This window comes from Ranitomeya variabilis, chromosome 4 (assembly GCF_051348905.1).
Source record: "Ranitomeya variabilis isolate aRanVar5 chromosome 4, aRanVar5.hap1, whole genome shotgun sequence".
NCBI classification, from domain to species: domain Eukaryota; kingdom Metazoa; phylum Chordata; class Amphibia; order Anura; family Dendrobatidae; genus Ranitomeya; species Ranitomeya variabilis.
In genome coordinates this window covers 676,186,100-676,210,223 of record NC_135235.1, presented here as the reverse complement: position 1 = coordinate 676,210,223, position 24,124 = coordinate 676,186,100, and the positions used below count along the sequence as shown (strand labels likewise).

Sequence of the window (24,124 nt, the reverse complement as noted above, 5' to 3'; positions counted from 1 at the left end):
CTGGCTATTAAAATGGGGGACCCTAAAAAACATGATGTAGGGTCCCCCCATAATTAATAACCAGCAAAAGGCTATGCAGACAGCTTTGGGCTGATATTAATAGCCTAGGAAAGGGGCCATGGATACTGCCCCCCAGGCTAAAAACATCAGCTCTCCGCCATCCCAGAAAAGGTGCATCTCTAAGATGCGCCAATTCTGGCACTTAGCCTCGCTCTTCCAACTAGCACTGAATATGAAAAAGACTTTAACTCTGTATGATTTCTCAGTTGTTTATTTAGAGTTGATTACTATGTAAAAGATTTCCCACATTAAGAACATCAAACTTCTTCTCCCCTGTGTGAATTCTTTGGTGGCTAAGAAGAAATGATTTCTTCATAAAACATTTTCCACATTCTGAACTGGAAAAAGTATTCTCCACTGTGTGGGTTCTCTTGTGGCTATCAAGAAGCAATTTCTAGTTAAAACATCTCCAACATTCTGAACATTAAAAAGGCTTCTCCCCTGCGTGAGTTCATTGGTGCTTAACAAAATTTGATCTATGGTTAAAATATTTCCCACATTCTAAACATAAAAAAGGCTTCTCCCCTGTGTGAGTTCTTTTGTGTATAACAAAATCTGATTTCTTGTAAAAACATTTCAAACATTCAGAACATGAAAAAGGCTTCTCCCCTGTGTGAGTTCTTTTGTGTATAACAAGATTCCATTTATGGTTAAAATATTTCCCACATTCTGAACATGAATATGGCTTCTCCCCTGTGTGAGTTCTATGGTGTTTGATAAGACTTGATTTCTGGTTAAAGCTTTTCCCACATTCTGAACATGAATAAGGTTTTTCCCCTGTGTGAATTCTCTGGTGCTTCACCAAATCTGATTTGTTGTTAAAACATTTCCCACATTCTGAACATGAAAAAGACTTCTCCCCTGTGTGCTTTATATGATGCTTAACAAGGTCTAATTTCTTGCTAAAACATTTCCCACAATGTGAACATGAATAAGGTTTTTCCCCTGTGTGAATTCTCTGGTGCTGCACCAAATCTGATTTGTTGTTAAAACATTTCCCACATTCTGAACATGAGAAAGGCTTCTCTCCTGTGTGAGTTCTTTGGTGCTTAACAAAATCTAATTTCTTGTTAAAGCTTTTCCCACATTCTGAACATGAATAAGGTTTTTCCACAGTGTGAATTCTCTGGTGCTTCACCAAATCTGATTTGTTGTTAAAACATTTCCCACATACTGAACATGAAAAAGGTTTCTCTCCTGTGTGAGTTCTTTGGTGTATGACAAGAATACTTTTCTGGATAAAACATTTCCCACATTCAGAACATGAAAATGGCTTCTCCCCTGTGTGAGTCCTCTGGTGCTTAACAATATCTGATTTTCGGTTAAAACATTTTCCACATTCTGAACATGAATATGGCTTCTCCCCTGTGTGTGTTCTCTGATGTGTAACAAGAGTTGATTTATGTGTAAAGTATTTCCTACATACTGAACAGGAAAATGGCTTCTCCCCTGTATGAGTTCTCTGGTGATTAACAAGATCCCATTTCTGCTTAAAACATTTCCCACATTCTAAACATGAAAAAGGTTTCTCCCCTGTGTGTGTTTTCTGATGTGTAACAAGAGCTGATTTCTGTGTAAAGCATTTCCTACATACTGAACATGGAAAAGGCTTCTCACCAGTGTGAATTCTCTCATGCCTAACAAGATCTGCTTTCCGGTTAAAACATTTCCCACACTTGGAACAAGAAAATCTTTTCTCTGCTGTGCAAATTTTTTGATGTTCAAGAAAAGACTGTTCAAGGAGAAAATTGTTTCCATATTCTGAAAGTGAAAAGGACTTTGCTTTAGGAGCAGTTTTTTTTTCAATGCTTATTTTGTGACTTTGATTTTCCTTAGTAGTCAGTAATGAATCAGAAGACAGGACTTGTTTCATAGGATCAGATAGCAGATCTTTGCTGTGAGAAGACGATGGTATATCTGGAGTAATAGCATTCATTTCAATTGTATTCTGTGGGATCTCAATATCATCTGATTTAAAAGTTGAAGAGGTCAGCTGTCCCTCTGATCTCCTGGTACATTCATCTGCCAAGAAAAAAAACAATTATTATTTTTGAATAAAATATCCTTGAATTCTATATTATACAGCATTTCTACTTAAACTGTTTAAAGAAATGGCAAGCTATGTAAAAATACTGAATTATTCACCAAGACAATGACAGTTCTAATAGAAAACCTCATAGAATTATCCAGTAGAGCGTGGTGTTCTGCTGTTTGTTCATTCTGCCTCCCAAATAAGGAATAAAAAGCCACCAAAAAATGTTATATAGGCAAGAATAATACCAATAAAAACATCTACTAATATCACAAAAAAGCATGTTCTCACTAACAGGCTAGCACTGGCCCATAGGAGAATCCTCCAATGGGCTCCTGTGAAAGAGTGGCCCATCACCCACTTACAGTGGGTGCAGAAAGTATTCAGACCCCTTTAAATTTTTCACTCTGTTTCATTGCAGTCATTTGGTAAATTCAAAAAAATGTCATTTTTATCACATTAATGTACACTCTGCACCCCATCTTGACTGAAGAAAACAGAAATGTAGACATTTGTGCAAATTTATTAAAAAAAAACAAATATCACATGGTCATAAGTATTCAGACCCTTTGCTCACACTCATATTTAAGTCACATGCTGTCCATTTCCTTGTGATCCTCCTTGAGATGGTTCTACTCCTTCATTGGAGGCCAGCTGTGTTTAAATAAACCGACAGGACTTGATTTGGATAGGCACACACCTGTCCATATAAGACCTCACAGCTCACAGTGCATGTCAGACCAAATGAGAAACATGATGTCAAAGGAACTGGACAAGAAGCTCACAGACAGAATTGTGACAAGGCACAGATCTAGCAAAGGTTACAACAGAATTTCTGCAGTACTCCAGGTTCCTAAGAGCGCAATGGCCTCCATATACCTTAAAATGGAAGAAGTTTGGGACCACCAGAAGACTTCCTAGACATGGCCGTTCAGCCAAACTGAGCAATCGTGGGAGAAGAGCCTTGGTGAGAGAGGTAAAGAAGAACCCCAAGATCACTGTGGCTGAGCTCTAAAGATGCAGACAAAGTCACCTATCACTGCAGCTATCCACCAGTCGGGCCTTTATGGCAGAGTGGCCCAACAGAAGACTCTCCTCAGTGCAAGACAAATGAAAGCCTGCATAGTGTTTGCTAAAAAAAAACACAAGGACTCCCAGACTATGAGAAATAAGATTCTCTGGTCTGATGAGACGAAGATAGACCTTTTTAGTGATAATTCTAAGCGGTATGTGTGGAGAAAACTAGGCACTGCTCATCACCTGCCCAATACAATCCCAACAGTGAAACATGGTGGTGGCAGCATCATACTATGGGGGTGTTTTTCAGCTGCAGGACAGGACGACTGGTTGTCATTGAAGCAAACATAAATGCGGCCACGCAGAGATATCCTGGATGAAAACCTCTTCCAGAGTGCTCTGGACCTCAGACTTGGCTGAAGGTTCACCTTCCAACAAGACAATGACCTTAAACACACAGCTAAAATAACAAATTAGTGGCTTCAGAACTCCTCTGTTACCATTCTTGACTGGCCCAGCCAGAGCTCTGACCTAAACCCAATTGAGCATCTCTGGAGAGACCTGAAAATGGCTGTCCACCAATGTTCACCATCCAACCTGACAGCACTGGAGAGGATCTGCAAGGAAGAATGGCAGAGGATCCCCCAATTCAGGTGTGAAATACTTGTTGCATCATTCCCAAGAAGACTCATGGCTGTACTAGCTCAAAAGGGTGCTTCTACTCAATACTGAGCAAAGGGTCTGAATACTTATGACCATGTGATATTTCAGTTTTTCTTTTTTAATACATTTGCAAAAATTATTACATTCTTGTCAATTTTCAGTCAAGATGGGGTGCAAAGTGTACATTAATGAGAAAAAAATGAACTTTTTTTAAATTTACAGAATGGTTGCAATGAAACAAAGAGTGAAAAATTTAAAGAGGTATGAATACTTTCCGTACCCACTGTATATGAGCAGTACTTGGCACAACATAGTTGAATCATTAAGTACAGACAAAGGCAGCACTTTATTCATTTAACAATCTACCCAGTTCATTGTAATATAAATTTGCAATTGAGAATAATGTCACATTTGAATGTAGTTGAAAGGTGGGGCCCTGGAGTAGGTTACAGGTGGACCTTTGGCACCCCAGTCCTACACTGCTCACTCAGGTCCATCATTTGTCAGTGGAAAAACAGAGGTTTCCAAATTATTAGTTTCTCAAATGCTCTTCAAAAGTAACATGGCTCCCATAAGCCAATCCAGCAATATCTGTTCTCTTAAAGTCAAATCTCCACCTCGCTTCTGAGCCTTGGAGTGTGCCCAAACCTCTTTTAGCATTCATGTATTTGGCATTACTATAATAAGAACCCACTTTATTTTACGATGTGTGTGTCTCCTGGAGCACAATCTGGGCATTATGTGTTGGGTAATAGAATGGCAAATGTGCAATTTTCACTCTCCAACATCCACTGCATGCTAATTTCCAGAAAATGGCTGTGGAATCAAAATAGTCACTATTCCTATAGATTAATTCACTGATGGTTATAATTTCCAAAATGGAGTCACTTTGTAGAGATTTCTACTGCTCTGGTTTTCTGCCATTTTGTCATATAAGGGATTTTGAAATGGTGCGTCTCATCTCATCTGGAATCTGCTCCTGTGACGTCTGTTTCTGTCACAAGACGCAACCTTAGTCATTCTGCAGGCAGCGCTGATAATGGAGGAGACGTTGGAACCAGAAGCTTTGGGAGGCACAGGCTGTGTTCAGCCACTAAGACACTCTCTGAAGCACCATGGACCAAGTATCGCCCTTCACCCTTAGAACTTCCAAACAGAGTAAAACAGCCCTGGTTCACATTGCAAACTCGATTTCTCCAGTGATGTTCTAGGAATGCTGAACGCTTATGAAGGAAAACTCACACCAGAAAACTTCATCCACTACAAACTTATGCTAAGAACCTATAACTCTGCCCTTCATATCGACAAACAGACCTACTTCACCACCCTGATCTCCTCACTATCAACCCCAAAAAACCTTTTGACACCTTTCACTCCTCCTCAGTCCAAAGACAGAGGTCCCTATCACAGACATCTGTCCTCATGACCTGGCCTCTAAATTTATAGAGAAAATAGGGAATATCCCAGACACCAATAGCCACAACTCCAGTCCCTCTCCACATCTCCTCTGGCTCACTCTCCACATTTGATCCAATCACAGAAGAAGAAGTCTCCAGGCTCCTCTCTTCTCTCATCTGACTACATGCACTACTGACCCCATTCCATCACATGTCCTCCAGGCTCTCTCTCCTGTCATCACTTAGTAGAGATGAGTGAATATCTTAAGTTGACTCCTAATTCGGCAAGCTATAGCGCTTACCGAAGAGCTGCAGCGGGAACCCGGATGCCTGGAGCGCTCCAATAATCAGGTGTCTGGCGCCACAGCTGCATGTGTTGCGGCTTTGTGACAGTCACAACACTCAGGCTCTCCATGCATGTGTTGTGACTGTGACACAGCCGCGACACATGCAGCTGTGGCACCGGACACCTGATTATCTGAACATTCCAGCCATCCGGATTCCCACTGCAGCTTCTTCGGTAAGAAATATAGCTTGCCGAATAAGGAGGCAGTCGAAGATATTCGCTCATCTCTAGTCACTGCTCACCTAACTACAATCTTCAATCTCTCCTTCTCTTCTGGTATTTTCCCCTCCTCCTTCAACTTCAAACACTTTATCATTACTCCATTTAAAAAAAGAAAAAAAAAAACCTTTCTTGACCCATCCTTCACCAACAACTACTGACCATTCTCCAACCTCCCATTCGTCTCTAAACTCTTGGAGCGCCTGGTCTACTCCCCGCTTACCCATTACCTTTCCACTCTCTCTCTCCTAGATGCATCACAATCTGGCGTCCACCCCCAACATTCTACAGAAACCGCACTCAAAGTGACTAACGACCTTCTGACAGCAAAATGTAATGGTGACCACTCTCTGCTCATTCTTCTTGACCTCCATCTCCTACTCTCTATGTTCCAATCAATAGGCATAAAGGACACTGCTCTCTCCTAGTTCTCTTCCTATCTTTCTGACGGCTGCTTCAGTGTATCGTTCGAAGGCTCCACTTTGCCTTCTCTTCTCTCTCTACACGGCCCCAATTGGACAGACCATCAGCAGATTTGGCATTCAGTACCATCTTTATGCTGATGACACACAAGTATACGTGTCATCCCCTGATCTTACCCCTGCTGTATTACAGAACATCAGTGACTGTTTGGCCGCACATCATGTTCGCTCTCTATCTGAAACTAAACGTTTCCAAAACTGAACTTCAACTCCCGTCGTCTACTAACCTCCCTAAATCTGACATCTCCCTCTAAGTGGGTGGCACCATAATAATGCAGCAGGCGCGCTGTCTGGGTGTTATGTTTGACACCAATCTTTCCTTCACCTCCCATATCTAATCTCTTGCCCGCTCTTGTGTCCATTCTCACTATGGAAGCAACAAAGACCCTCACCATTGCCCTGATCCACTCCCGCCTGGACTACTGTAATGCTCTATTAATTGGCCTCCCCCTCACTCGACTTTCCTCTCTCCAGTCCATCCTTAATGCAGAAGCCAAGGTCGTCCATCTGGCTAATCGGTACTCGGACGCGTCATTCCACTGGCTGCTCAGTCATTATAGGATCCAATTCAAACTGCTTGTTCTCACCCACAAAGCTCTCCACAGTGCGGCACCCCCCTACATCTCTTCCCCATTTCTGTTTATCAGCCTACCCACTCGTTATGCTCTCCAAGTGACTTTCGACTAACATTCCCACTTCTCTGTACCTCCCACTCCCGGCTCCAAGACTTCTCCCGTGTCACGCCAATCCTCTAGAATGCTCTAACCCAAGAATTTAGGATTATCCACAACTTACACAGTTTTACACGCTCCCTAAAAACACATCTGTTTAGAGCGGCCTATCACATTCCCTAATCGAAGTATGTGTATGTGTGTGTGTGTATAGCACATTCACTATCTGAGAATAACCCTTCATCAAACTCCACTGCACCAATAGCACCACAAATACTGGCTGGTGACTAGCTCATGCAGCCTTTATCTACCCCCCACTCCCTAAAGATGGCTGGACCATCATTGTACATAAGCCCCTGTACCTTGTCTCCTCCCACCTCATTGTAGATTGTAAGCTTTCATGAGTCATGAACATATTACTTTTTTCACATAAAATTTACGTTGAAACCAAATTTTTTATTTTCACAAAGGTATCAGCAACAAAATCAACCACAAAATTTGTTGTGCAATTTCTCCTGAGTGCACAGATATCCCAGATGTGGGGGAAAGCCATTGTTTGAGCGCATGGCAGGGAGCACCATTTGACTTTTTGAACGCAAAATTGGCTGGAATAAATGGTGGGTGCCAAGTCACTTTTGGAGACCCCCTGATGTACCTAAACAGTGGAAACCCCCCAATTCTAACTGCAAAACTAATCCCAACACACCCCTAACCCTAATCCCAACCCTAACCACAATCCTAACCCTAATCTCAACCCTAACCATAATTCAAACCAAAACCGCAACCATAAACACAAACCACAACCCTAACCCCATCACAACCCTAACCCTAATCTCAACCCTAATCATAATCCAAACCATAACCCCAACTCTAAGTACAGCCCTAACCCTAGCCCAACCCTAACCTTAGCCCAACCCTAACACCAACACCAACCCTAGCCCAACCTTAACCCTAGCTCTAGCCCCAATCCTAACCCTAGCCCCAACCATAACCCTAGCCCAACCCTAACCTTAGCCCAACCCTAACCCCAAACCTAACCATAGCTCCAACCTGAACCCTAGCGGAAAAATGGAATAAATAACTTTATTTATTATTATTTTTGCCTAACTAAGGGGGTGATAAAGGGGAATTTGATTTACTATTTTTTTTTATTTTGATCACTGTGATAGACCCCATCACATGGGAAAGATTTCCTATTGTTGCCGGGTGCCGGCCGGCAGATCTCAGCAAATGCACTGCGCATGCGCCCTCCATTTTCTTCCCGGAAGAAGACACCGGCGGCTGGGGGACAGGACCGAGGGAAGGCATGAGGGTCCAGGGACACTGGACATACCGTTGGGGCTCGGAGGACCCCATTTCCCTCTCATATGCTAGTTCACATCAGTGGAGAGCAAAATTAAAAGGGAAATCAGACTTTATTTTTTTGCGGTCGCAGTTATTCCATAAATAAAGGTGATCGCAACACTGGGGTCAGTAAAAACCATTTTCTCCGGGGTCTCCGCTACCCACGGTAGCGGAGACCCCGGAGAATTTCCAACGCTGGGGGGCGCTGTACACTTATTTCTCAGTGCCGTTAAAAAGCGGCGCTGAGGAATAAGTACCCTTAACTGCAACCATTAAAAGGCGTATCGGCAGTCGCCAAAGGGTTAAGGATCTGCAATATTGGACCTAATTTTTACCAAGAAGGAGGAAATGGTTGAGGAGGTAAAGATGGCCGGGAATGTAGGAGTCAGCGATCATGCTATCCTCGAGTTTTGGATTAAAAGAGGAATAGGAGGAAGACCAGTGAGGACTCAGACTAAGGTTGGATTTCAGAAAGGCAGATACGAATGGACTCATAAAGAGGGTAGGAAAGGTCCAATGGCTGGGGGGGCATATCTAAAGAAGAATATAATGCTGTCTGCAGGGAACGCAGGGCAAAAGTTAGAAGAGCCAAAATCAGTAATGAAGTAAGGCAAGGGAGATCAAAAGCAATAAAAAATTATTTTGTATGTATGTCAAGAGCAAAATAAAAGTCAAAGATGCTATAGGATTTTTACAGGATGAAAACGATGAATGGTCAAAAATTATGTTGAGAAACTTTTAAATTTCTATTTTGAATGTGTTCTCTAAGAAAGCAATTGTAACATCAACTGATCTTCACGGTGCTATCGAAGGAATAAAATAATCCACACTACCTATAAACAGCGAGATGGTGAGGGAACACTTTGCTAATTTAAATCTCCTGGTCCAGGTGAATTACATCCTAGGGTACTGAAAAAGTTAGCAGAGGAAAATGCAGAACCACTAGCCGGAATCCTTGAAAATTCCTGGAGAACAGAAAAGGTCCCAGAAGATTGGAGAAGGGCAATTGTTGTCTCTATCTTCAAAAAAAGGTAAGAAGGTTAAGTCAGAAATTTACAGGCCAGTGGGTCTTCATAGGAAAGATCTTTGAACAAATTGGATCAGGAAAATACCATAGATATAGTATATCTCAACTCCAGAAAAGCATTTGATAAAGTATCTCATACTATCTTTATTGAAAAAATGAACAAGTATGGGATTGACAAGGCTACAGTTAGGTTTATTCATAACTGGCTCAGTAATCATACTCAAAGAGTGGTGATAAATGGTTGTACATCCAATTGGAAGAGTGCTTTAAGTGGAGTACCACAAAGTTCTGTCCTGGTCTCTCTGTTGTTCAACATTTTTGTACATGATCTAGAAAAGGGAACTAAAGGTAAACTTATCAAATTTGCAGACTATACAAGGGTAGGAGGGATAGCTAAGACTAGAGAAAACAGAGAAAGAATTTAGAAGGATCTAGATAAGCTTGAACAATGGGCAGCGACTAATAGAATGGTTATTTAACAGGGAGAAATGCATGATTCTATATCTGGGCAAGAAAAGCCAAAATTACATCTATAGAATTGGAGGAATAGAACTAAGCCTCAGCACGTGTGAAAAAGACTTGGGTATACTAATAAAAAACTGAGGACTAAGAGCACTACACGTGTTTGAAACGTGTCGTCCAGTTATTCAAGACATTCCTTCCTCCAGTATGCACTGGTTTGTCAAGCAGCTTACTTTTTACATTTGTCCAAATAAAGACTTTTTTATTTCCTGAGCTGGGTACCTTGATTTTCATGCACAAGTATCTGGCGTCAAGCAGAGACGTTTCTGTGCTCAGATCAAATATCTCATGGGCTGTGAGAATACCATCACAAGGGTGAACTGAATCATTTTCTTTTTTCTATACTATTAAATCACAGACTGCACATGTGTCTTTTTTAAAGACTACCAGGCAGTTAAAGACTCACATAGGTGGGGTAGGCCAATCCCACCACAATCAAACTACCATACACAATCATCCTGTAAAAAAAGACATAGAGAAGGTAGATTCATCCAATGAGATATCTGGATTTCAGGAAGCCAATAGCATCATTACCCTCTGCTTTCTCTTAGAGGCCCATCATAATATTTTTCAAGTGATTTTCTAGCTTGTCAAGACCTTTTACGTACGCTGTCATTTGGCTTTGTAGTTTACAGATCTGGGCAGGTAAAAGTCAATGTCTTCTAAATCCAGGGGGTAGGTTGATCTTCCAGGTTGTAAGTTCTATGGAAGGATTTTCAATGCCCAAAATCATTTGAACAGTTTGAGGTGGAAGAGAATGCTCTGGTCTGGAGGCAAATTGGTGATCACACGATTGATATGTCCGGACTACACCACTGATAAAGTAGCCACAGCTCTGCACTGAGAACAATCCCTAGCTTATCTGTATTTAGTGGTTACTACTCACCTGGGCGGTTATCTGTAGGAATCTCCTCTTTACACTGCTCACCACTCCTCACGTATGTCTCAGTAGTATTAACATGGGTTATATTTTCACCCTGAAACAAATATTGTAAAAGTCACAGACAGATGAGAAGTTACATCAATGATCAGCTCTAATCCTGCCATCTCCACCGTTCTCATTACACAAGTTTAAAACATATAATACTGGTGAATAAAACAAGACTGAGCACAAGACCTTCACAGCCATATACACATCATAGGGGAGATCTCATGACTAGAGATGTGCAAATTTCTTTGGGTCTCTGCTTATTCGGCAAGCTATAGCGCTTACCGAATAAGCTGCAGAGGGAACCCGGCTTCCTGGATTGCGACGGCTGATCAGCTGTTTGGCTCTACAGCTTCATGTGTTGTGGCTGTGTGACAGCTGACTAGCAGTGGATACCACGTTGCTGCAGGACACTTGCGCGCACTGTCTCTTATCACAGGCCCGGCCGGCAGTGTTCATCCTTCTGACACTGATAGTCACAGTTTCCACAGCGCTCATTTAAAGTGATCCTTTTACCACTGTATGACTCACTAAATTGGACAAGACTACGCCCATACTGTGCAGTCTGTAACTGATGAAGGCCAAACCAGGCCGAAACGTTTTGATTTCTGACTGCATTAAACATAAAATCATCTTCCAAAGTTGAGTGCCAAGTATTCTTCTTAATTGTATACGGTGGCTGTGTGACAGACACGACACATGAATGGAGAACCTGTTTGTTGGGCTCTCCATGCATGTGTATGACTGTCACACACACATGCCGCTGCAGAGCCGAACAGCTGATCAGTCGGCGAGATACAGGAAGCAGAGTTCCCTCTGCAGCTTTTTCAGTAAGGCTAGGTTCAGATTGCTTTTTAGCAGTCCGTTAGACTGACTGCATTACACTGAGGTACAACGTGGTGTAACGCAGTCCGTTAATGCTGCCATTCAGCTCTATTTCGGGCGCATCGCTAGCGCACGCCCATAATGGGCGTGCGCTAGCGATGTGCCGTCATTGAGTGACGGACCCTGGGACGTGGGCTGCAACGTTTCCGGGTCCGATAGAGCATCTGCTAGCTATCTGCGCTAGCAAGTCGGCACTTGTGCTAACAAAGCCCGTTTTAACGCATGTGTTGAACGGGCTGCATTAACGCAATGTGAACCTAGCCTAAGTGCTATAGCTTGCAGAATAAGCAGGGACCCAAAGAAATTCACTTATTTCTACTTATGACACTTTCTCTCCATCTACCTGGTGATCCTGAGGAACATTGGGATCTTCTTGTTTACATTCCTGTGGAAGAAGAGGATGGGGACATCTCTCTGGTGCTGTCCTCTTACTGGATAGAACTGGAGGAAACACATACAGGGACTGAATTCATTCTTTACATAAAGATAATAATAGGTCGTCTGTATTTAGTCCTGTCTATTACCTGTTGATGTGAGGGGCTGGGGAACCTCCATCATGACATCCTTGTACAAATCTTTATGTCCTTCTAAATACTCCCACTCCTCCATGGAGAAATAGATGGTGACATCCTGACACCTTACAGGAACCTGACATATACAATGATACCATCATCACCCCAATCCTTTCATAGCATTTCTGTATAATGTCCCAGAATTCCCAGCAATGTCACCTCCCCAGTCAGCAGCTCGATCATCTTGTAGGTGAGTCCTAGGATCTTCTGATTAATAATGTCCTCATGGATCAGGGAGTGAGGTGGAGGCCCCATGATTGGGCTCAGGGGTCTTCCCCACCCCTCAGACACAGGGTCCTGACAATGCTCACTAGAGGTCTTCTTCACTACTGTGTAATCCTGGTTATGGAGAGACACATTAATAAGTCTCACTACAGACATTTCCTGAGTCCTCACCTCTCCAGTTCTGTCCATCTGTTATTACCACAGATAAGAATGATGTAATGTGACGTCATCAGAATCTCTCACCTCTCCAGTAAGCCGGAAGAGGATCTCTAGGGTGAGGTGTAATATCCTCTCCGCCATCTTGTCTCTGTCCATATCCATCTTTGATGGGTAAATCAGGAAAATTCTCTTCTATAGAAGATCTTTACTGAGAGGATCCGATATTGTAGAGACCTGAATGAAAAGAGGATCATAAAAATCCTGTCTAATAATGCAATTACTGGAAATAATAAGGGAAACATATGAGAAGATTTATTATTTTACAGTATTTAGTTTTCTTCTTTATATCTACTAATAAAAACCTATATATTTTAGGCCACAGACAACAAGCAGTTTCTTCCTCGGAGTCGGCAGCTGAATACGTTTCTCATAGACTCATCTTCCATAACGCTAATTCTCATCTCATTTACCGACACTGGAATCGGCAATTGCAATACTGCAGGAGATATTCATTACACGTGACAGGAGAAATAACTACTTCATGATGAGGACGACATCTTCATCTCCTACTACGGCTCTAGAAACATATTTGTCCAGAGTCCATCACTGACTCCATCACCACCGGCCGTCTATATGAAGGTTTCCCGTCTTCCCCGCACTGTAATCTTCTATCACGTTGGATCTCATGTCTGATTCACACACAGAAGTTAGAGGCTTTTATAAAAGCTGTTTTGTTTGAACACACATCGAGGACAGAAATTATCTGATCCCAAAGTCTCCATGCACAGTGTTTTATGGGGTTTATTTCTGGCCTTAAGCTTTCTTATATTACAAGAAAAGCACCAGTAAAAAAAAAGAAAATATTAACCCCTTTACCCCCCAAAGCATGTTTCCACCTTCATGACCAGGTCAAATTTTACAATTCTGACCAGTGTAACTTTATGTGGTAAATTCTCTCTTCAGAGAGAACTCGTGTCACCTATATGAAGTAGCAATCCTAAAAGGCAATATCGACTTTATAATGAGCCTTGTCACATGACTTAGGATAAAAGCCAAAAGCAAACTCTCAATTTGCAGACACAGTGTTACAGGGTACTGCCCCTCGTCAGCGCAAAGTGTGAGATCTGGTGTGGCTGAGAGAGAGAGAGGCATCTGACTAGTATCCTAAAAGTAAGGGCTCATTTCCACTTGCGAGGAAAACGGACGAGTGCAATCCGATAAAAAATCGGATTGCACTCGGACCAATGTTATTTAATAGGTGTCTTTTCATTTGCGATTTTTTTTCTCAGCCGAAATCGGACTGAGAAAAAAATCGCAGCATGCTGCGTATTGCTGCGATTCTCGGACGAGACTCGCCAATACAAGTCAATGGGTGCGAGAAAAAAAAAAATAAAAAATCGCACAGCACTCGCACCATGCGAGTACTGTCCGATTTTTACACACCGGTGTCCTTTGAAAAGCCGGTAATTCAGCGCGGTGTACAGTAAAATCACACTGACAGGTTAGAATAGAGTAGATATATACACATAGAACGTGTGTGTGTGTGTGTGTGTGTGTGTGTGTGTGTGTGTGTGTGTATGTATATGTGTATATATATATATATATATATATATATATATATATATACTAGACTGTGGCCCGATTCTAACGCATCGGGTATTCTAGAATATTCATGTCCCCGTAGTATATGGACAATGATGATTCCAGAATTCGCGGCAGACTGTGCCTGTCGCTGATTGGTCGAGGCAACCTTTATGACATCATCGTCGCCATGGCAACCATTATGACATCTACGTCGATACTGTGCCCGTCGCTGATTGGTCGAGGCCTGGCGGCAGACTGTGCCCGTCGCTGATTGGTCGAGGCAACCTTTATGACATCATCGTCGCCATGCTGTGCCCGTCTCTGATTGGTCGAGGCCTGGCGGCCTCGACCAATCAGAGACGCGGGATTTCCAGGACAGACAGACAGACGGAAAAACCCTTAGACAATTATATATATATAGATATACAGTGGGGCAAAAAAGTATTTAGTCATTCAGCAATAGTGCAAGTTCCACCACTTAAAAAGATGAGAGGCGTCTGTAATTTACATCATAGGTAGACCTCAACTATGGGAGACAAACTGAGAAATAAAAATCCAGAAAATCAAATTGTCTGTTTTTTTATCATTTTATTTGCATATTATGGTGGAAAATAAGTATTTGGTCAGAAACAAACAATCAAGATTTCTGGCTCTCACAGACCTGTAACTTCTTCTTTAAGAGTCTCCTCTTTTCTCCACTCATTACCTGTAGTAATGGCACCTGTTTAAACTTGTTATCAGTATAAAAAGACACCTGTGCACACCCTCAAACAGTCTGACTCCAAACTCCACTATGGTGAAGACCAAAGAGCTGTCAAAGAACACCAGAAACAAAATTGTAGCCCTGCACCAGGCTGGGAAGACTGAATCTGCAATAGCCAACCAGCTTGGAGTGAAGAAATCAACAGAGGGAGCAATAATTAGAAAATGGAAGACATTCAAGACCACTGATAATCTCCCTCGATCTGGGGCTCCACGCAAAATCCCACCCCGTGAGGTCAGAATGATCACAAGAACGGTGAGCAAAAATCCCAGAACCACGCGGGGGGACCTAGTGAATAAACTGCAGAGAGCTGGGACCAATGTAACAAGGCCTACCATAAGTACCACACTACGCCACCATGGACTCAGATCCTGCAGTGCCAGACGTGTCCCACTGCTTAAGCCAGTACATGTCCGGGCCCGTCTGAAGTTTGCTAGAGAGCATTTGGATGATCCAGAGGAGTTTTGGGAGAATGTCCTATGGTCTGATGAAACCAAACTGGAACTGTTTGGTAGAAACACAACTTGTCGTGTTTGGAGGAAAAAGAATACTGAGTTGCATCCATCAAACACCATACCTACTGTAAAGCATGGTGGTGGAAACATCATGCTTTGGGGCTGTTTCTCTGCAAAGGGGCCAGGACGACTGATCCGGGTACATGAAAGAATGAATGGGGCCATGTATCGTGAGATTTTGAGTGCAAACCTCCTTCCATCAGCAAGGGCATTGAAGATGAAACGTGGCTGGGTCTTTCAACATGACAATGATCCAAAGCACACCGCCAGGGCAACGAAGGAGTGGCTTCGTAAGAAGCATTTCAAGGTCCTGGAGTGGCCTAGCCAGTCTCCAGATCTCAACCCTATAGAAAACCTTTGGAGGGAGTTGAAAGTCCGTGTTGCCAAGCGAAAAGCCAAAAACATCACTGCTCTAGAGGAGATCTGCATGGAGGAATGGGCCAACATACCAACAACAGTGTGTGGCAACCTTGTGAAGACTTACAGAAAACGTTTGACCTCTGTCATTGCCAACAAAGGATATATTACAAAGTATTGAGATGAAATTTTGTTTCTGACCAAATACTTATTTTCCACCATAATATGCAAATAAAATGATAAAAAAACAGACAATGTGATTTTCTGGATTTTTTTTTTCTCAGTTTGTCTCCCATAGTTGAGGTCTACCTATGATGTAAATTACAGACGCCTCTCATCTTTTTAAGTGGTGGAACTTGCACTATTGCTGAATGACTAAATACTTGTTTGCCCCACTGTATATATATATATATATATATATATATATATATATATATATATATATACATACATATAATCAGTGAGACACCTATATATGTATATTTATTTTTAATGCAGCGCTAGATAGCATAAAAGCCGCTAATTCAATTGCCGGCTTTTGCTCTCTCCTTCACAAACCCGACAGGATATGAGACATGGTTTACATACAGTAAACCATCTCTTATCCCTTCTTTTATTACATATTCCTCTTCACTAATGTAAGAAGTGTCTGTGTGTCAAATTTGGGGGCTCTAGCTATTAAATTAAATGGTTAAATCGCAGAAAAAAAATTGGTGTGGGCTCCCGCGCAATTTTCTCCGCCAGAGTGGTAAAGCCAGTGACTGAGGGCAGATATTAATAGCCTAGAGAGGGTCCATGGTTATTGGCCCCCCCTGGCTACAAACATCTTCCCCCAGCCACTCCATAAAAGGCACATCTGGAAGATGCGCCTATTCTGGCACTTGGCCACTCTCTTCCCACTCCCATGTAGCGGTGGGATATGTGGTAATGAAGGGTTAATGTCACCTTTCTATTGTAAGGTGACATTAAGCCAGATTAATAATGGAGAGGCGTCAATTATGACACCTATCCATTATTAATCCAATAATTCGAAATGGTTAATAAAACACACACACATTATTTAAAAGTACTTTAATGAAATAAAGACACAGGGAATTGTAATATTTTATTAGACTCTTAATCCACCTGAAGACCCTCGTTCTGTAAAAAAGTAAAAATAAAAAATCAACAATATCCCATACCTTCCGATGATCAGTCACATCCCACGATGTAAATCCATCTGAAGGGGTTAAATCATTTTACAGCCAGGAGCTGTGCTAATGCAGTGCTTGTGGCTGTAAAACACCAAGGAATGAATGGAGTGCAGGGGAATGTCCTGTAGTTACCTTGAGTGGCGGTGATGCGCCCCCTGCTGGATGTCCTCATATGAACTCGAGCGTGGGAACTTTTCCCAGGACCCCCCAAGGAACTCATCTAGAGGCATAGTGAGCACTTTAAACCCCCAGGTGCTTCACAAATTGATCCGCAAAAATGAAAAAGTACTTTTTTTTCACACAAAATTTCTTTTAGCCTCAATTCTTTCATTTTCACATGGGCAACAGGATAAAATGGATCCTAAAATTTGTTGGGCAATTTCTCCTGAGTATGCCGATACCTCATATGTGGGGGTAAACCACTGTTTGGGTGCACGGCAAGGCTCGGAAGGGGAGGCGTGCCATTTGACTTTTTGAATGGAAAATTAGCTCCAATCGTTAGCGGACACCATGTCGCGTTTGGAGAGCCCCTGTGTGCCTAAACATTGGAGCTCCCCTACAAGTGACCCCATTTTGGAAACTAGACCCCCCAAGGAACTTATCTAGATGCATAGTGAGCACTTATAACCCCCAGGTGCTTCACAGAAGTTTATAACGCAGAGCCGTGAAAATAAAAAAATAATTTTTCTTTCCTCAAAAATGATTTTTAGCCCAGAATTTTTTATTTTCCCAAGGGTAATAGGAGAAATTGGACCCCAAATGTTGTTGTCCAGTTTGTCCTGAGTACGATGATACCCCATATGTGGGGGTAAACCACTGTTTGGGCGCACGGCAGGGCTCGGAAGGGAAGGCACGCCATTTGGCTTTTTGAATGGAAAATTAGCTCCAATCATTAGCGGACACCATGTCGCGTTTGGAGAGCCCCTGTGTGCCTAAACATTGGAGCTCCCGCACAAGTGACCCCATTTTGGAAACTAGACCTCCCAAGGAGCTAATCTAGATGTGTGGTGAGCACTTTGAACCCCCAAGTGCTTCACAGAAGTTTATAACGCAGAGCCGTGAAAATAAAAAATGTGTTTCCTTTCCTCAAAAATATTTTTTTAGCCCACAATTTTTTTATTTTTGCAAGAGTAACAGGAGAAATTGGACCCCAAATGTTGTTGTACAGTTTCTCCTGAGTACGCTGATACCCCATATGTGGGGGTAAACCACTGTTTTGGCACACATCGGGGTTCGGAAGGGAAGTAGTGACGTTTTGAAATGCAGACTTTGATGGAATGCTCTGCGGGCATCAGGTTGCGTTTGCAGAGTCCCTGATGTGCCTAAACAGTAGGAACTCCCCACAAGTGACTCCATTTTGGAAACTAGACCCCCAAGGGAACTTATCTAGATGTGTGGTGAGCACTTTGAACCCCCAAGTGCTTCACAGAAGTTTATAACGCAGAGCCGTGAAAATAAAAAATAATTGTTCTTTCCTCAAAAATTATGTTTTAGCAAGTAATTTTTTCTTTTTGCAAGGGTAACAGGAGAAATTGGACCCCAACAGTTGTTGCCCAGTTTGTCCTCAGTACGCTGGTACCCCAAATGTGGGGGTAAACCACTGTTTGGGCGCACGTCGGGGCTTGGAAGGGCGGGAGCACCATTTGACTTTTTGAACGCAAGATTGGCTGGAATCAATGGTGGCGCCATGTTGCGTTTGGAGACCCCTGATGTGCCTAAACAGTGGAAACCCCTCAATACTAACCCCAACACACCCCTAATCCTAATCCCAACTGTAGCCATAACCCTAATCACAACCCTAACCCCAACACACCCCTAACCACAACCCTAACCGCAACACACCCGTAACCCTAATTCCAACCCTAATCCTAACCCTAATCCCAACCGTAACCCTAATCCCAACCCTAACCACAACTGTAACCCCAACACACCCCTAACCCTATCCGTAACCCTAACCACAAGCCTAATCTTAACCCTATTTCCAACCCTATCCCTAATTCCAACCCTAACTCTAATTCCAACCCTAACCCTAAGGCTATGTGCCCACGTTGCGGATTCATGTGAGATTTTTCCGCACGATTTTTGAAAAATCTGCAGGTAAAAGGCACTGCGTTTTACATGCGGATTTACAGCAGATTTCCAGTGTTTTTTTGTGCGGATTTCACCTGCGGATTCCTATTGAGGAACAGGTGTAAAACGCTGCGGAATCCGCACAAAGAATTGACATGCTGCGGAAAATACAATGCAGCGTTTCTGCATGGAATTTTCCGCACCATGGGCACAGCGGATTTGGTTTTCCTTAGGTGTACATGGTACTGTAAACCTGATGGAAAACTGCTTCGAATTCGCAGCGGCCAATCCGCTGCGGATCCGCGGCCAATCCGCTGCGGATCCGCGGCCAATCCGCTGCCAATCCGCTGCGGATCCGCGGCCGATCCGCTGCGGATCTGCTGCCGATCCGCTGCGGATCCGCGGCCGATCCGCGGCCGATCCGCTGCGGATCCGCGGCCGATCCGCGGCCGATCCGCTGCGGATCCGCTGCGGATCCTCGGCCGATCCGCGGCCGATCCGCTCTGTGTGCACATGCCATAACCCTACCCCTAACCCTAACCCTACCCGTAACCCTAACCCTACCCCTAACCCTAGTGGAAAAAGAAAAAAAAATATTTTCTTTATTTTATTATTGTCCCTACCTATAGGGGTGATAAAGGGGGGGGTTTATTTATTATTTTTTTATTTTGATCGCTGTGATAGAACCTACCACAGCGATCAAAATGTACCTGTAATGAATCTGCCGGCTTGCATTTTGCATTTTGGAAGATGGCGGCGCCCAGCGAGGAGACGGACCGACACCGGGAGCCTCGGTAAGTATAAGGGGGGGGAGATCGGGGCACGGGGGGGGCGTCGGAGCACCGGGGGGTGACATAGGAGCAGGGGGGGAGCGGGCAGGACGGAGGGGACCGGACCCCATAACGGAGCGGTGGGGGGGCGATCGGTGGGGTGGGGGGGGGGTCACTTAAGGTTTTCCAGCCATGGCCGATGGTATTGCAGCATCGGCCATGGCTGGATTGTAATATTTCACCAGTTTTTTAGGTGAAATATTACAAATCGCTCTGATTGGCAGTTTCACTTTCAACAGCCAATCAGAGCGATCGTAGCCACGGGGGGTGAAGCCACCCCCCCTGGGCTGAAGTACCACTCCCCCTCTCCCTGCAGATCGGGTAAAATAGGAGTTAACCCCTTCACCCGATCTGCAGGGACGCGATCATTCCATGACGCCGCATAGGCGTCATGGGTCGGGAAGGGGTTAAAGTCCAATTCACATAAATGCATATAACTTCAGTGGATATTATCAGTGACCAGTTTACACCGGTTCAAAGCAATACATATCACATGGCTTTAGATTTGCGGTCCCTAAACAGGCCAGACTTCCCTTGTCCAGTTTCTCTGGGCGATCGCACGCCATCTCAGCCTCTATACGTCTCCATACACACAGCCTCATATGTTGCAGACACTGCACACACCAGCCCTCCTCTGACTAGTTCTCGTGGGTGTCCTGCATCGCTGTATCACAGTCTCTTTACAGACTCTTTACTCACACAGTCGTACACCGTTCAGGATATCCTCCGGATAGCAGCCGGGCACCATATCCACCTGTTTGCAATTGTTACACATGCTAGTCCTCTTTCGGGCACAGGACATCCACCTCCGGGCACAGGACTGTCCACATCCGACTCCTACGGGCACAGGACATCCACCTCCGGGAACAGGACTCTCCACATCCGAGACCAGTACCATGGACGACTTGCATCTCTGTGTACGCTGCGGGTGCCAGGCTATTCAGCTGCCCTGGGTGCTGGCTCTGCTGGCCTCCATGCACTCTGCAGACCAGCACACACCAGACTGACACTGACGTCCACCTCGCACACCTGACACGACCCGACACACCCATACCCCTTACTGCAGGGTTTTTAAACACACACAAACCTGTGGCCTTTAGCCACATGGAAAACCCGGACCGGAATACCGTGACTCTCATGCACACCTCTGGACTTCATCCGTCTGCATGCACATTCTGGGGAGTACAAACAGCGCCCCCTAGCTGTATCAGAGGCCACAGCCTCACAACACATATACATACACACACACACACATACATACATACTGCTGAAAAAAATAAAGGGAACACTTAAATCCCGCTTCCTAGATATCACTGAGTGAAATATTACAGTTGTAAATCTTTATTCATTGCATAGTGGAATGTGTTGAGAACAATAAAACATTAAAATAATCAACGTAAATCACAGGTAATATCCCACGGAGGTCTGGAGTTGGAATGATGCTCAAAATCAAAGTGGAAAATGAAGATACAGGCTGATCCAATTTCAGTGGAAATGCCTCAAGACAAGGAAATGATGTTCAGTAGTGTGTGTGGCCTCCACGTGCCTGTATGACCTCCCTACAAAGCCTGGGCATGCTCCTGATGAGCAGATGGTCTCCTGAGGGATCTCCTCCCAGACCTGGACTAAAGCATCCGCCAACTCCTGGACAGTCCGTGGTGCAACGTGATGTTGGTGGATGGTGCGAGACATGATGTCCTGAGACATGATGTTCCAGATGTGTTCAATCGGATTCAGGTCTGGGGAATGGGCAGGCCAGTCCATAGCTTCAATGCCTTCATCTTGCAGGAACTGCTGACACACTCCATCCACATGAGGTCTGGCATTGTCCTGAATTAGGAGGAACCCAGGGCCAACCGCACCAGCATATGGTCTCACAAGGGGTCTGATGATCCCATCTCGATACCTAATGGCAGTCAGGCTACCTCTGGCGAGCACATGGAGGGCTGTGCTTCACTCCAAAGAAATGCCACCCCGCACCATTACTGACCCACTGCCAAACCGGTCATGCTGAGGGATGTTGCAGGCAGCAGATTGCTCTCCACAGTGTCTCCAGACTCTGTCACATGTGCGCAGTGTGAACCTGCTTTCATTGGTGAAGACCACAGGGCGCCTGTGGTGAATTTGCCAAATCTGGTGTTCTGTGGCAAATGCCAAATGTCCTGCACGGTGTTGGGCTGCAAAACCCACATCTGTGGACATCAGGCACTCAGACCATCCTCATGGAGTTGGTTTCTAACCATTTGTGCAGACACATGCACATTTGTGGCCTGCTGGAGATCATTTTGCAGGGCTCTGGCAGTGCTGCTCCTGTTCCTCCTTGTACAAAGGCTGAGGTAGCAGTCCTGCTGCTGGGTTGTTGCCCTCCTACACCTCCTGGTGTACTGACCTGTCTCCTGGAAGCGCCTTCATCCTCTGAACATTACGCTGACAGACACAGCAAACCTTCTTGCCACAGCTCGCATTGATGTGCCATCCTGGATGAGCTGCACTACCTGAGTCACTTGTGTGGGTTGTAGAGTCCGTCTCATGCTACCACGAGTGTGAAAGCACAAACGATCTTCATCAAACCTCACTGAGCTCGAGCTGTTTGCCAAGCAAGAATGGGCAAGAAATTCAGTCTCTCGATGTGCAAAACTGATAGAGACATACCCCAAGCGACTTGCAGCTGTAATCCCAGCAAAAAGATAAAGGGGCCAAATAATATTGCACGCCCCACTTTAGAGTTTTTGAATTTCCACAAAAATTTTAAATAACCAATAAATTTCGTTCAACTTCACAATTGTGTTCCACTTGTTGTTGACTCTTCACCAAAAATAAAATTTACATTTGGTATCTTTATGTTTGAAGCATGATATGTGGGAAGAGGTTGAAAAGTTCCAGGGGGCCGAATACTTTTGCAAGGCAATATATATATGTACATATATATACACACAGTAGCGACCAAAAGTTTTGCATCTTTTTAAAGTGTGATCACTTCTGTCTGGCTGTCGTGATGCCATTTTCCTGGTGATTTTACAAATGGTTGTCAGCTATAAGGATAAAAAATCAAGTTTGACATTGTTTTATCTTTGTATGTGTTAGTTTTCAATATTTGTTGGCCAAATGTTTTCCACATTTTGTCTTGGGCAGTCGAAAAAATTTTTTTGTTTGTGTGTTTTTAGGTTAAAACATGGAAAAGCAAAGCCAAATTTATCACCAGATGTCAGAAAGCTTATTATTTTGAGAGTGGTCAGGCCAAAAAGAAGTAGCTATGGAATACAACTGTTCTCAGAGTCAAGTATCACGTATAATAAAAAAAGAAAAATAGAATTAGACTTACCGGTAATTCGGTTTCTAGGAACCTTCCACAACAGCCCCTCTTCCCTCCAAATCGCCAGTGACTTACAATGGATACCATAGCACTAGCTACCTTAATGAACCCAGGATTAATCCAAGGAAAGGGAGGGAATTAGTGCTGTCGTGAAAGGTTCCTAGAAACCGAATTACCGGTAAGTCTAATTCTATTTTCTCTAGTCACCTTCCACGACAGCATAGGAGGAGTACCAACCAATTCTGCACTATGGGGGAACAATAGCCTGGAGAACTTTCCGCCCAAAGACTATATCCCTATTGGACAATAAGTCCAATCTGTAGTGTTTGGTAAAGGTATGTGGTGAAGGCCATGTTGCGGCCCTGCAGATCTGCTCGATGGAAGCACCTGCTCTTTCTGCCCATGACACTGAAGTAGACCTTGTAGAAAGGGCCTTGACCTTGATTGGAGGAGTCAAGTTCTGGGCCAGATAGGTTTCATGTATGGCTCTTTTGATCCAACTAGAAATAGTACTTTTTGCCACGTTCCTTCCTTTATTCTGACCCGACAGATGGACAAACAGGTTTTGATCAAGTCTGAAAGAGCTAGTTTGTTCAAGATAGTGTAAAATGGTCCGTCTAACCGAGAGAATGGAACTCTTCTTTCTCTTGGGTTTGCCAGGTTCTGGCAGAAGGAAGGAAGGAAGAATAATGTTCTGAGAACGGTGAAAATCAGACACCACCTTCGGCAGAAAAGATGGATCAAGCCGGAGAATTATAGAGTCATCTGTTATTATCAAGTAGGGTTCTCTAACCGATAAGGCTTGCAGCTCCCCCACACGTCTTGCTGTGGTAATTGCTACCAGGAAGGCAGCTTTGTATGACAGGTGTTGCGGAGAACAGGAAGTTAAAGGCTCAAACGGTGCTTGTGTGAGTCCCCTGAGGACTAGATTCAAGTCCCATGAGGGTATC

At 43.8% G+C, this 24,124-nt stretch overlaps 1 protein-coding gene across 1 annotated transcript in view; it reads right to left on the bottom strand.

Annotated features, from left to right (window-relative positions):
• Positions 1-227: 227 nt before the first annotated feature.
• Positions 228-24,124, bottom strand: part of LOC143766314 (uncharacterized) — a 39,976-nt gene continuing 16,079 nt past the window's right edge. Inside the window, exons 2-7 of the mRNA XM_077253898.1 lie at positions 12,634-12,783; positions 12,325-12,504; positions 12,118-12,241; positions 11,937-12,034; positions 10,667-10,757; positions 228-2,082 (exon numbers count right to left, since the gene is read on the bottom strand). Of these exons, the coding sequence (XP_077110013.1) occupies positions 512-2,082; positions 10,667-10,757; positions 11,937-12,034; positions 12,118-12,241; positions 12,325-12,504; positions 12,634-12,711 (2,142 nt within the window). The 5' untranslated portion in view covers positions 12,712-12,783 and the 3' untranslated portion in view covers positions 228-511. The remainder of the gene's footprint in view (positions 2,083-10,666; positions 10,758-11,936; positions 12,035-12,117; positions 12,242-12,324; positions 12,505-12,633; positions 12,784-24,124) is intronic.